The sequence below is a fragment of the Pteropus alecto genome, unplaced genomic scaffold, assembly GCF_000325575.1.
Source record: "Pteropus alecto unplaced genomic scaffold, ASM32557v1 scaffold42, whole genome shotgun sequence".
NCBI lineage: Eukaryota > Metazoa > Chordata > Mammalia > Chiroptera > Pteropodidae > Pteropus > Pteropus alecto.
In genome coordinates, this window is record NW_006434825.1 from 15,838,152 (window position 1) to 15,851,011 (window position 12,860).

At 44.9% G+C, this 12,860-nt stretch overlaps 1 protein-coding gene across 13 annotated transcripts in view; it reads left to right on the forward strand.

The window, feature by feature from the left end:
* HYDIN (HYDIN, axonemal central pair apparatus protein) overlaps positions 1-12,860 on the forward strand; it is a 337,481-nt gene that overhangs the window by 212,535 nt on the left and 112,086 nt on the right. For all 13 annotated transcript variants that reach the window (XM_025045274.1, XM_025045278.1, XM_025045276.1 and 10 more), the window contains one exon: positions 12,284-12,421. In XM_025045274.1, coding sequence (XP_024901042.1) covers positions 12,284-12,421 — 138 coding nt within the window. The remainder of the gene's footprint in view (positions 1-12,283; positions 12,422-12,860) is intronic.

Sequence of the window (12,860 nt, forward strand, 5' to 3'; positions counted from 1 at the left end):
TGTTTTTTCTCTTCCACTTCCCAGAGAAGTTTGGGTCAGAGACAAAAGCAAACATGGAGCCCTGGGGCTAGAGGGAAAGCAGCTCTGATGAGGGAGCAAAAGGGATCAAAAGAGGTGGCCACAGAGGCCACAGCTGGCCCTGGGCAAATGCTGACTCCAGCCCTTATGCCCCTCCCGCTTCCCTTCTTCCCTAACTCTTCCCCTATGTGTCTGAGGCAGAATGACAATTTCACAGCCCAGAGAATGAATCCAGTGCACGTGGGGGCTTCCCCCTCCCCTGTATTAGTTTCCCGTTGCTGCCATAACAAATCATCATAAACTGGGTGCCTTAAAACAACAGAAATTTATCCTCTTCCAGTTCTGGAGGCCAAAAGTCAGGTCAGCTTCACTGGGCCAAAATTAAGGGCCAGACTCTTGTTCCCTCCAGAGGCTCTAGGGAACATCCTTTCCTTGCCTTTTCCAACTCTAGAGCTATATTCCTGGCATTCTCTGACTCGTGGCTTCTTCCTCCGTCCTCGAAGTTCACAGCATAGCATCTTCAATCCCTCTTTCTCTCTGCTGAGGTCGTCACATCCCCTTCTGTATTCTCTGGAGTAGTCTGACCCTCCACCTTCCTCTTGTAAGGACACCTGTGAGTATATCCTTGGGCTCACCCAGTAACCCAGGGTGATCCACTCCATCTCGAGATCCTTAACCTGTTCACCTCTGCAAAGAGCCTTTTGCCATGTAAAGTAACATTCACAGGTACCCGGGATTCAAATGTGCGCATCTTGAGGATAACCATCTTTCAACCTACCAGATCCCCCCACACTCAACTCTTCCAGCAAGTTTTCACTCTCTGCCAGTTCAGATTGACTTTTAAAAATGAATCTACTATTAATGACTATATAATGACATAAGGCATTTTTTGGTTGTAAGTGACAGCAAACCGGACTCTAACTTTAAAAAATAGAATTCATTGTCTCACCGAAAGTGTCTAGGTTTAGGCCTCAAGCACAGCTTGATCCAGGGCTCAGGCAGTGTCACCTGCACGTCACATCTCCCCCACCATCTCTTGGCTCTGCCTTCTGCTGCATTGGCTCCACTCCGGGTCAGGTTCTGCACACCTGCTGCAAGGTGATTCAGCAGCTCCAGCAGCTCCAGTTCTTCATATTCCGGGCTCAAACCCACAGACTAAGGTAGAAGCTTTTTCTCAGAAGTAAGCCCCAGCAAATGTTAGGCTGCATCTCATGGCTCTGGTTGATTCCTCTGTCCATTCCTGAACTATGGCCTAAGGAACACAGCGCTACCCCTGAGCCAGGCTGGAAGTTAGAGACAGACCAGTCCCCAGCGGGAAATGGCGGACATCGGAGCAGAGAAAGGGAGGATGGATGCTGGGCAGCGAAGAGCAAAGATGCTCAGCATCATGACTGATGGGCCCATTGCGTTTCCCCGGTCAGGCCCGAGCCAAGGAGATGGACATCTAATCATGAACTTGGATGCCAGCTGCTTAGAGGCATATGTGAGGGATAAGACACCTTGCCAGTGTGCAGAGACACGATAAGCTGGTAGAGCCCTCAGACACTGCAGAAAAGCAGCTCACGGTGAGACCATTCGACCATTTCCTACACTGCCACCCATCACCATGGAGCCCAGAGTAGCAGTTTCATAGGCACCTTCACGTTTATGGTTCTGCTGCTTTTCACCTTTCACATGAAAGACAATGTCTCTGTCTTTGAAGACTTAGGGTAAGACCACCATATAGTGTGAATAAATTCACATCTTTACTATGGGAAAAACCTTTTTATAGCTTTCCAGAGCAAAATATGTCTCAGGTAGGAAATATTTCCTGTAGACAGCTTTGTAAGGCCAAGTCTTCAATAAAAAGCTAATTTAGGAGCATGACAGATTCTATCATTTTGACCAATAGCAATAACTATAATTGTGTGCCTGTCATGGGCCATGCTCAGTTCAAACTCCATTACATATCTTAGCTCATATCACACAACAACCCTGGAAAGTATTAATATCTACCCTTGAAGCTGAGGCCCCCGGTGCCTGAACCCACACAATGGATCAGGACTCCAGGTCTACCCTGAGTTTAAAGCCCCTGCCTTAACCACTATTGTCTACTGACATATCGAAGCACACTTTTCTGTATATTATATTTTATTACTATATATCCATATTTCATTTATATGAACCTTTTGTGAACCTTTTCATTTATATGAACCTTTTCCGTCTAAAAGCTGTGCTAGGTGCTATAGAACTACAAAGATAAATGAGACCCCCTCCCTGTCCATGCGAATTGGTGGTGGTGATGGCAGTGGTTTTAATATTTGACCAATTAATTCTGGTGTGTTCTCATCCCCACACACTGGTAAAGGCTCTGCAAGAACAAGTGTGTGCGAAACGTGTGTGTGCTGAGAAGTAGAGAGACAGCTCATGGGGCCCCACTACCTCTCTGCACCTCAGTAATGAGGGCTCGTCCTTCTTGTACCTCACAGTGGGTAGCCACCATGCTAATCAGAGAACCATTCCAGAACCTCACTTTAAAACCTTTTGTTTTGAGTTTTTAAATGTCCAAAGAAAACCATGTCAGCCTCTTTAAGAATCAAGTTGGCCTGAGCAAGAAGTAGCTATAGGGCTTGACAACAAGTAAATTGGAATATCTGTTGGGCTTGCTTCAGGAGAAGGAATGAGGAGATTGACAAGTAAGATCCGGAAAATGAGCTAAATGTACAGCGAGGTGTTGATAGGTGAGGAGGGGAACACTCCAGGTTTGGTGGTAGAAGGAGAGATTGGGTCTGTGACTGGAAAAGATTATAACAAAGCTCCATGGACATTTGACACCCCCCTGCCCCCCGCCCATAGGGTGAGAATCAATATAGAAAATTAATTGGGCTCCTTCAGCACAAAGCATAGTGAGTAGGAAGGCGCTGCATGGCACCAGGTTAACAATAGAAAATCATTCCCAGTAAACAGGACCTCAGGGACACATTTAAATTTTTAACACAGATTTGTAAATTTCTGTCGTAGAACCTTAGCTCCTCATGATATATTATAGTCTCGTGGCCCTGAATCCCATCTGTTTATTTAAGAACTTGTGAAAGGAACAGGAAAAGACAAAAATAAAGATGAAAATCTAAGTCCTGCTTGGTTCCATGAGGTCATGCAAGAAGTTTGGTGGCTATGTGGCCTTATCTCCCTCATTCCTTGTCCTTGTTACTTCGTAGATGAGGTGCTAGGGATATCAAGGTAATGTTCTTTCTCGTATTGGAATTAGGATGTATACATCTTTGGGGGGGCCATTGTTCAGTCTACCACAGTGACATTTTATTATATTTTTTAATTTATTGGGGTGACATTGGTTAATAAAATTATATAGGTTTCAAGTATACAATTCAATGATACATCATATGTATAGTGCATTGTGTGTTCACCACCCAAAGTTAAATTTCCTTCCGTCACCATATGTTTGACCCCCTTTACCCTTGTCTACCTCCCCGACCTTCCCTCTGGTAACCACTATGAGTTTTTGTTTGTTCGTCTTGTTCATTTGTTGCTTTCTGTTTTATGTCCCACATCTAAGTGAAATCATATGGTTCTCAACTTTTTCGGTCTGACTTATTTCAGTTAGCATGATGACCTCAAGTTCTCAATCCATGTTGTCGCAAACGGCAGTATTTCATCTTTTCTTGTGGCCGAGTAATATGATTAGATAAAGAAGATATGGTACATATATACAGTGGAATATTACTCATTAGTAATCTTGAAAACGGAGATTAAAGCGAGTGCTAGACACCATTGCATACCCACAAGATTGGATAAAATTAAATGTGACTATACCAAGTGTGGTTGAGGCTGTGGAGGGATAGGAGCTCACACATTGCCCATGGACATGTAAATCAATACAGTCACTTTGGAAAGCAATTTATCATGTGCTGGTGAAGCTGATCACAAACATCTCCAAGACCGTGCCCAGCCTTTTAGCCTGTCTGGTTCTATGTCATCTTTCCTCGGCTCAGCTTCTCTCTTCGGGACCTGACCGGTTCGTTCGCTCCACCAGTTTTTCCTCAGAAGCGTTTCACAGACTGATGCTGCTTTTCAGCTCTCCTAGCCGTCTCCTTAAACTAACACACCTCTGTGCAGATTCCCACCACGCCCCGCTGGACGCCTTGCTTCCCCATGTTGACGTCCCCGCCCACACCCGAGGTCGCTTTTCCTCAGGCTCTGCTTTCATCGCCTCATGTTCTTCCCTCTGATGTCTGTTGCTTTTCAAGGTCAAACGTTCTGACTGTTCTCCTTGCTATCAGTAATCTCGTCTCACTCTTTATATCTGCAGGTTCTCTATACCTCTGTCCTCAGTGCACGTGCTCCACATCCTAGAAAGCCTTTCTCTTCATCCTCTCGTTGAATTAAGCACCAACCCTGAGCAAAGCAACGATGCACTAGTCTCCTCCATTCACTCCCCAACCCAATTTAGCTGGCTTTTGCACTGCCCCACCACCCCCGCCTCACTTAACTGAAACTGCCTCTCTGGAAGATCAGAAACGATTTCATTACTCCATATATTCCTTGACATCCACTCTCTTTTTTTGTGAAATTATATCATATATGCACAAGTGTATATGATATACATACATAGTTTAATAACAATGTTGCATCACCCCCTTATAAATATGACATGATTAGTAAATTTGAAGCACCTTGTGAAAGAGAACAGTGTGAGGTCGACCTGTAGCAGACCTGCTTATACTCCATGCTGACGCCCTTGAAAGCCTCCCAGGCCCTCCATCACCCAGACCCCCCTGTAGACCATCCATCTAGAACCTCCTCTCCTGCTGAGATGGGCCAGCTAATTTATCCGGTCAGGGATCAGAGTAGTCTCTGGGACTAATGGAAGAGCTATAAGCCTCTCTCAAGTCTGAGCTTTTATAAACAAGTTCCTGCCTTTGTAGTTGGCCTGCAAGTGACTCAAGGCCAACCAGAGGGAGACCTCTCATATTTAACTTAAAAGTGATGGCCATAGTAGGGATCCTATAGTCTGCTGCTATTTACAGTCCAGTTTAGTCCAGTCTCCTGAGATACCATGTGTTACCCCATAGAGAAATGAATTGGGCCATCTTTCATTTCAATTTTGAGTGTTACAAAACTTTTTGTATGGCTTTTATGTTATTATAGAAGAACTCTAGTTACCTTATCTTAGATTCATGCCTTTTAAGGCATCTTCTAAACATCAGCCTTTTGTATATTCAGTGTGAGCTAAGCTGGCCTCTGAAGAAATCAGTGGGAAGTATCAGTGTATCATTGAACCTGCGTTAGGGTTATATCTGCTTGGTTTATTTAGTGATCTGATTCTTAAAAAGTGTACATTTGATTTATTGATGTGTTCATATTAATTAAAATCCCCAAAGCTAGCTACATCTACTGAAGACCAGACATTAAAAGGAATCGACTTTAAAAACTGTCCTGTTTTGAAAATATTTTTAAAGAGATTTGAAGCTAATTATAAGGGAGATTTCACAGTCTACCAGTTCAGCAGACTTTCTAAGAGCATGCAGCAGTGGGGACATCTTCTGGAGCTTTTATAGAAGTGGTCGTTTCTCTCAGAAATCCCTCTGGAGAGCTTCAAGGTAAAGTCTGGGCGTATTCCTCCACTGCTCACCTCACAGCAAAACTCTTTGTGGGAACTCACTTCAAGGGCAAGTTCAACTGTGTCTTGCTTTTCTTTATCTAGATATAATCAGGATGGGTCCCTCTTCTTCTAAAGAAAGATTCTAGGAAATACATTGTATCCTCTTTATGTCATGGATTCTAATTACTTTTAAAATGAAAAAGCCTACTCTGTGAGTCACTGTCATGGGCATGGCATGGCATGACATAACCAAGGAGAAGCCCTCACCTGTTGACCAGGTAGACTATCCAGTATAGTTGGCAAGAGTGTGAGCTTTGGAACCAGGGTAATTTAGCTCAGCCACTCACTCTCCGAATCTGTTTTGTCATCTGAAGACTGAGGGCCATCATAGTACCAACCTCACCTGGCTGTTGTGAAGATTTAATTAGGCAGTTCTTATTAAGTGCTAAATGTAATACCTGGTAGAGAATAAGTGATGAATAAGTGTTGGCTGCACTTACTTAATTAGGGCCTGTTTTATTCCATTCAGGCCACTACAACAAAAATACCAGCAACTGGGCAGCTTATAAATAACAAACACCTATTTCTTACAGTTCTGGAGGCTGAAAAGTCCAAGATCATGGTACAAACAGATTCGATGTCTGGTGAGGTCACACCTCCTGGCTCATAGATGGCATCTTTTTGCTGTGGATTATATGGCAAAAGGGACAAGCTGGCCTTCTGGGGTCTCTTTGATAAGGGCACTTATCCCAATCATGAGGGCTCAGCCCTTGTGACCTAATGACCTCATCACCTCCCATAAGCCCTCCCTCCTAATACCATCTCCTTATGGGTTAGGAACTTGACATGTGACATTTGGGGAGACATAAACATTCAGACTATTGTAGTACTCTCACTTTAGCACTGCTGTTTGCGACCTTCTTGCCACCATCTTCTGAGTGACTCTCATTAGAAACGTGCTGGTTGCTTTTCAGTATTCTGACTCCAAGTAAATCAAAACTCTCCAGTCAGGAGTCAGGCGTGAGCAGTTCTTAAAGTCCCACAGGTAATTCCAATGGACAGCTACAGTGAGAATGACTGTTCTAGAAGCTCCATTGCAACTCCTTTTGAGAGCCTTTAAAAATACAATTTTTGCCCCCTAAGGTCTGAGTAACGTGAGTTTCATCTACTCAATTATGTCCCACCAACTTCCACCTTGGTACAAGCGGCCAGTTGGGAGCGTTCTGGGACATAATAAAGTCAAAGCCTGAGGCAGGCTGCTCTCCGTGATGGGTATCTAGCTGCCGATCTCCTCCCTTTCTCGTGTGGCCGAGCTAGAACGTGCCGGTGGGGAAGGCACTGAGCCAGCCCCATCCGTTTCCATCTGTCGTTCGCTTCCCATTGTGCAAGGAGCAGCAAGTGTAAGACCACAAAGCCAGGCAACAAATGCAGAAACATGGCTAGGACGTTGTTGTGTTTACGCCCAGAGAGACTCAGGAATTTGCCCACTTTTAATGTGATTTAAAGTGATAATTATAATCTCCCTTTAGAAGCAGGAATCGGGCTTTTGTAATCTGAAGCAGGTTTGTGATGTGTAGTCAAAGGAAGAGAGGGAGGGGAAGGGGGAGAGGGAGGGGCTAAAAAAAATAACAGAAGCAGAAGATCGCTGAGAGGAATCACAGGAATGTAAAAAACACCTGATAAGCTCTAATGAATAAAGATGAGGGGTTTGCTCAAAGTGGCCCACAGATTATAAGTCAAAAGCAGTGGCGATGTTAGGTACAGTTGTAGGGGAAAACATCTCAACAATGAAATTAATTATGCTGAATAGCACATATTCATACCCTTGGATTGTTGAAAACTCAAACTGGACCTCAGAACCTAGGAGCGTAGAAAGGATACCAGTGGGTCATTTCTCATTTTGCTATCAAAATGGCAGGGCTGAGGGAGGAGCTTAATTATGAAGGATCTCTGAAACCACACTAAGGAGTCGGCTTTTTCCTCTGGAAAATGGAGGGTCTTCATAAAGGTTTAAAATGAGGAAGTGAAATGATCAGAAAGTTCACTTGGGCTGCAGAAGGGAACATGGATTAGAAGGGGACAACCCTAGAATGACCAGAACTCTGAGCCATATTGTAAACAGTGATGGAAAACATAGCCCAATGGGCTGTTTTCTATTTTATATCATTTATACAAAAACAAAAGTCAGGAAGCTCACATAGAAAACAGTGTTAGAAATCCAGACAAAAGGTAATGGCAGCCTTCGCCGAGGTGAAATGGAGATGCAGTGGGAAGTTCCAGTGCTCGTGAAGAGGTGGAATGGCAGGACCACGCCCTGGGCTGAGGGTCCCGTCCTGAGGTTCTCTTCCCGCTACCCCTCCCCGGCCCGTCGTGAGCAAGGCTGAGTAGCTGGCTAGACAGAAGGGATGGGAATAAGAGAATAGTGGAGGAGACAGTGGGGGCTGCCACAATCAGAGCCGTCAGTCACCTGTGTCCCCCCTACATTTGCTGTTCATGCTTCGGAGCCTCTTCTGCCCAGTGCCAGGAGGAAGAGGTGTGTGAGAACAGTGAAAACAAAGTGGCAGGAGGAGGGTCAGCACTCCTCCCGTCCCGTGACTGCTGTCCCCACTTCCTGTCATGGCTGCCTCCACTGCTGGCCATCACCAACTCTCAAGTCATTGCTTCTGCAGTCTTCATCATCATCATCATCATTGTCCTCATCACTGTCCTTATCATCACCATTTCCTTCCATTTGGCATGTACACACACTCTAAGACAGACTTCTCACTTGTCCCTGAAAAATCCAGGTTCTCTCAATCTTTTTTCCTTTATAGATACTTTTCCCTCAGAGTATGCATCCTTTCCACTCTTCACCTAAAATATGCCACTCTTCCTTCCAGATATAGGTAGACTATCTCCTCCTTTGTGAAGACTTCCCCACGCATCCACAGAAAGTTGGTCTCTCCCTCTTCTAAACTCCAATAGACTCTTCTCTCATCTGAATGCCAGAAATGATCATTCCCACCAACCCCAGCACAAGAATAGACCATGTGCATTGGACATTTACTATGACCCAGGCACCTTGCTGAGTTCTTTAGGTGAACTAAACCTCACAACAATCAGATGAGCAAGGTTCTGTCACTAACACCAGGTCACATGGTGTGTAAGCCGGGAAGTCAAATTCAAACCCAGGCCATCTGACCCCACAGCCTTGTTCTGAGCCACTGTGCACGCTGCACATCTTGCTCCTGGAGCATTTGTACCTTGACTTATACCTGCTCCTCGCTCTCTGACTCTGATCCCCTGGCCTCTGAGTCCCTCGAAGCAAGAATTGGCTCTCTCTTATTTGGAATCATACAGTGCCACAGTGGATTTCCTAGAAACATAACCTAGGTGGTGATTCTTGGGCAGGGGATTTATTGAGGGAGGCTCTCAGGAGAAACTATTAGAGTAAGAAACAGTATGGAGTGGAGGGGAAAACCATGGGAAGATGCGATTTCAGAAGAAGTCTCACCTCTGCCTGAGCCCACGGGGAGCTCTGGAGTGTGATTGCATCAGAGCTTGTCCCACGCAGAGACAAGGAGGCTGGGCCCTTATGGCCCTCACTCTCATCAAGCAATCCTTGCCTATGGCTCACACTCTAATGGTTGGAAGGACATAACCTGCAGGCAGCTCTAGCCAGGGCAATGCTCCAGAGAAAGGTGCGGCCAACACCCACAGCACCCAGGGGATGGGTGCACCATTCTAGAGAAGGGGACCTAGAGAGCTTAACACCAGTATCTGCTATAGTCGTAACTGCAAGAAATACACACACACACACGTATACATATATATGTGTGTGTGTGTGTGTGTGTGTATAACAGCATATGAGCCAAACAAAACATACCCGTAGGATCTTTTATCCAGCCCATGGCTGTTTTCACCCCCTGTAGTGGACACACCCAGAACGCAGGTCCAAATGAACCAATGAATTTGAAGTCATCATGTCAAGTCCAAGGCTTCTTCCCCGTTTATGAGACCTTGGCTGCACTGCAGAGGCTTGAGCAGATGTCCAACACACAAATATCATCTGAACTACAACACGAAAAATTAACTAAAATGCAAACGTGTTCTTCAAGGTTTTCTTTTGATGCAGCATTGCTTCCAGCAAAGGGGGAATGGGATGTAAGAGCGGTGGACTTTTTTTCAGTTTGCAGCACTAAAGATGGTATTGATCCTAACTCACCCAAAAATAGAAAATAAAATATGAAGAAGGCAAGTGCTGAGCCCAAACCGGAGTGGCTGGTTGACAGTGTGTCTGACACTCAGGTGGTTCTGTCACAGCTAAAGGGAGGGTTCCTTTCCTGGCTCCACCAGTGAGTCTGATGTGGGCAGCTCTGGAATTGGAGCAATATTGACTCATTTTTTTTTCTTGTTTGCTATGCTCTCTCCTTTAAAAATAACTGAATCTAATCCTGTTTGGGTCAGCATAACAGGAAAGTAATCATCTGTTCCTAAGGGTAAAATGAAATCTGATCCAAAAATTCTACCAACATTCTATTTCAGCTTTTTGGAACAGTTTTTGATCTTAATGTTAAGTGGAAGGCTTCATTATGATAAAAGTTTCACTGTCTCCCGTGGCTCTGTCTGTCGGCAGTAGGGCTACTTTACTGGTGTCTTTGTTTCCAAAGAGACCTCTCCCTTCCCAATTGCCCAGTCATCGTTGTCAACTGAGGTGCTGTTTTTCCTCAGGTCTGCAGGCATTCTACAGCTCTGTATTTTTCCTTTACAGATATTCCCATAAGCTTTTTTTTTTTTTTTCCATTCAGCACAACATCCCGGAGGGGTGCAAATGTCGAATGAGAAAGTGCTATTATGTGGGGCAGTGATCCGGCAGAGTCTCCCCAGGCGTTTCCACTGACCTGGGGTGATTTAATAAGTGCTCCGAATCACACTCTGCTGATTTTCACTGTCCCTAGCTGGCAAGGCTGAGTGATAGCCCCATATTAATTATCAGCTTCAGTCCTTAGCTGTCATGTTGCCATTCCTACCCATGGCAGGTCCCAAATCTGGCTGGATATTAGAATCACCTGTGAAGACTGTTAAACATCTAAATCCTGGGCCCTACCTGAGACCTGCTCAATCAGAATTTACCCAAGGATGAGGTTCAGTAATCTTTATTTTAATGAGCTTCCCATCACCCAGCCCAACATGGGTCCTGTGCCCAGAACAGTGTGGTTTATAGCAACTTTATTCGGCTGGAAACAGCCGTGGTGTCCATCAACAAGAAGATGGACAAACACACTAGTCATCCATACTATGGAATACGGCTCAGGGATAAAGAACAGAGTACTGCTCACAGTAACATAGATGAATCTAAAAACAATCTGCTGAGTGAAAGAAGTCAGACACGAAAGAATACATATTTATAATTTCATTTATATGAAACTTTAAGCATATCTAATCTATAATGATATAAAGCAGATTTATTTGTTTGGGGTAGGGGTTGGGGGATGGACTGGGTAGGTACAGAAGGGAACTCTTTAGGGTGATGGGAATATTCTGTGTATGTAATATGGTAGTGGTTACACAGGTATATGTATTTGTAAAAACTCATCAAACTATATGCTTAAAATGAGTGCATTGTGTATATAAATTATGCCTCAATAAAAAAACGATTTATTAGGTGATACTTAATATAGCAGAAATCATGAAGTTGATAGAAGAATGCCCAAAATTTAGTAAATGGTACTCAGCTACATGATAGAGAGTAGACAGTATCCTAAGAGAAATGCAGACAAAATGCTGTGAAACTTAAGAGGGAGGAAAAATTTTTTTCAGTGGCAAAATGGGACAGTGTTGGGTTCTTTATATAATAAGTAACATTTCTGTGGAGCCTCTGAGAAAAAGTAAAGTGCATATGGGGCCAGAATGAATATATAAGTGAAATTGGGTTGAAATGAATATCACGGGCCAGAGATAGGGGAGGGGAGGGGTCCTTTAAAAGCTACATGCACCCTGAGGGAAACAGGAAGAATAGGGGAGACCCCACCACTTTGGCCTTTGTGACATTTAAAGGCCTTTCCAGTCATCGAAACCAGGATATATGGGCTTTAGCACCAGCTGGTACAGTCACTGATTCCCCCTCTGTCCTCTCCTCAGAGAACTTGACTGGCAGCAGAGCAAACTGGCAGGGCCAGGACCAGGGTGAAGCAGTCGCAGCACCGAGCACGACCATGGTGGGAGGCAGGGTCACGTAGAGGCTCACATGTGTGCAGAACCAGAGAGCGAGTGCCTCATCCTAGTCCTGGCCCTGCTTTCTGGTTATCTGGGAGCAGGATCCCCGGCATCTGTTCATTCATAGCCGTGCGTGAGTGCTTGCTCCATTCCAGGCACTGTATTAGATGCCATAGGAGATACAGTGTCCTCGGCGAGCTCACAGTCTAGCAGGGACGGGAGAAATAAGTGTGAGAGGGGAAGCCCAGGGGCTGTGAGTGCTCATAGGAGAGATACTGGGCCCAGACTGGGCAGGGTGGTCAGCAAATTTTTAGGAGAAAGTGAAAACTCAGCTAAGATTGAAACAAGGGAAGGTGTTCCCTTCTGGACCTGCTTGTTCTAAAATTTGGAACTTGGCCTTAGAGACCAAGAGCCCACCCAGGCACTGACTTGCAACAGCTGATGTGACTGTGTCTTCCCATGCCTTCGTAGATTTGTGACGTGGCCAAGGGAGCCCCACAGTGCCCTCCTGTCCCAGATGGAGTCTGTCCCAGGAACCTCAGCATCCGCCAGCTCGCCACCAGTCCCAGCAACAGAGTCCTCTGAGGTCAATCTAAATGATTTTGTTAAGTAAGTGCAAATGCAAAGCCAGAATGAATTTTTTTAAATAGATCCTTCTCTCTGCACTGATTTACATTTGCAAACTCATCCCTCATTCATCCAGCCGCTCACCAGTCAACAGTTTAACGAACGCCTTCTGTGTTCGGCCCTAGACTAGGCATCTGGGATACAGAATTGAAAGTCATCTTTGTTCTCAGGAGGTCATAGGCTTCAGAATCCTGGGGGGCTGAGCCCTTCCAATTATGTTGTGTCTCCATCTGCCCAAGGTCTACAGCCAGGATCAGGTCAAGGGTAGCAGGCAGAAAAAGATACGACAATTGGTCAAACATTATATCCTCACAATAAATGTCACAATAAATGATGAAGCTTAACATTGAGCACGGGGGGCACATCAAATTGTCTGAAGAATCACTAGAGCTTCCTAGAACTTGTTCAGTCGGCCATGGGC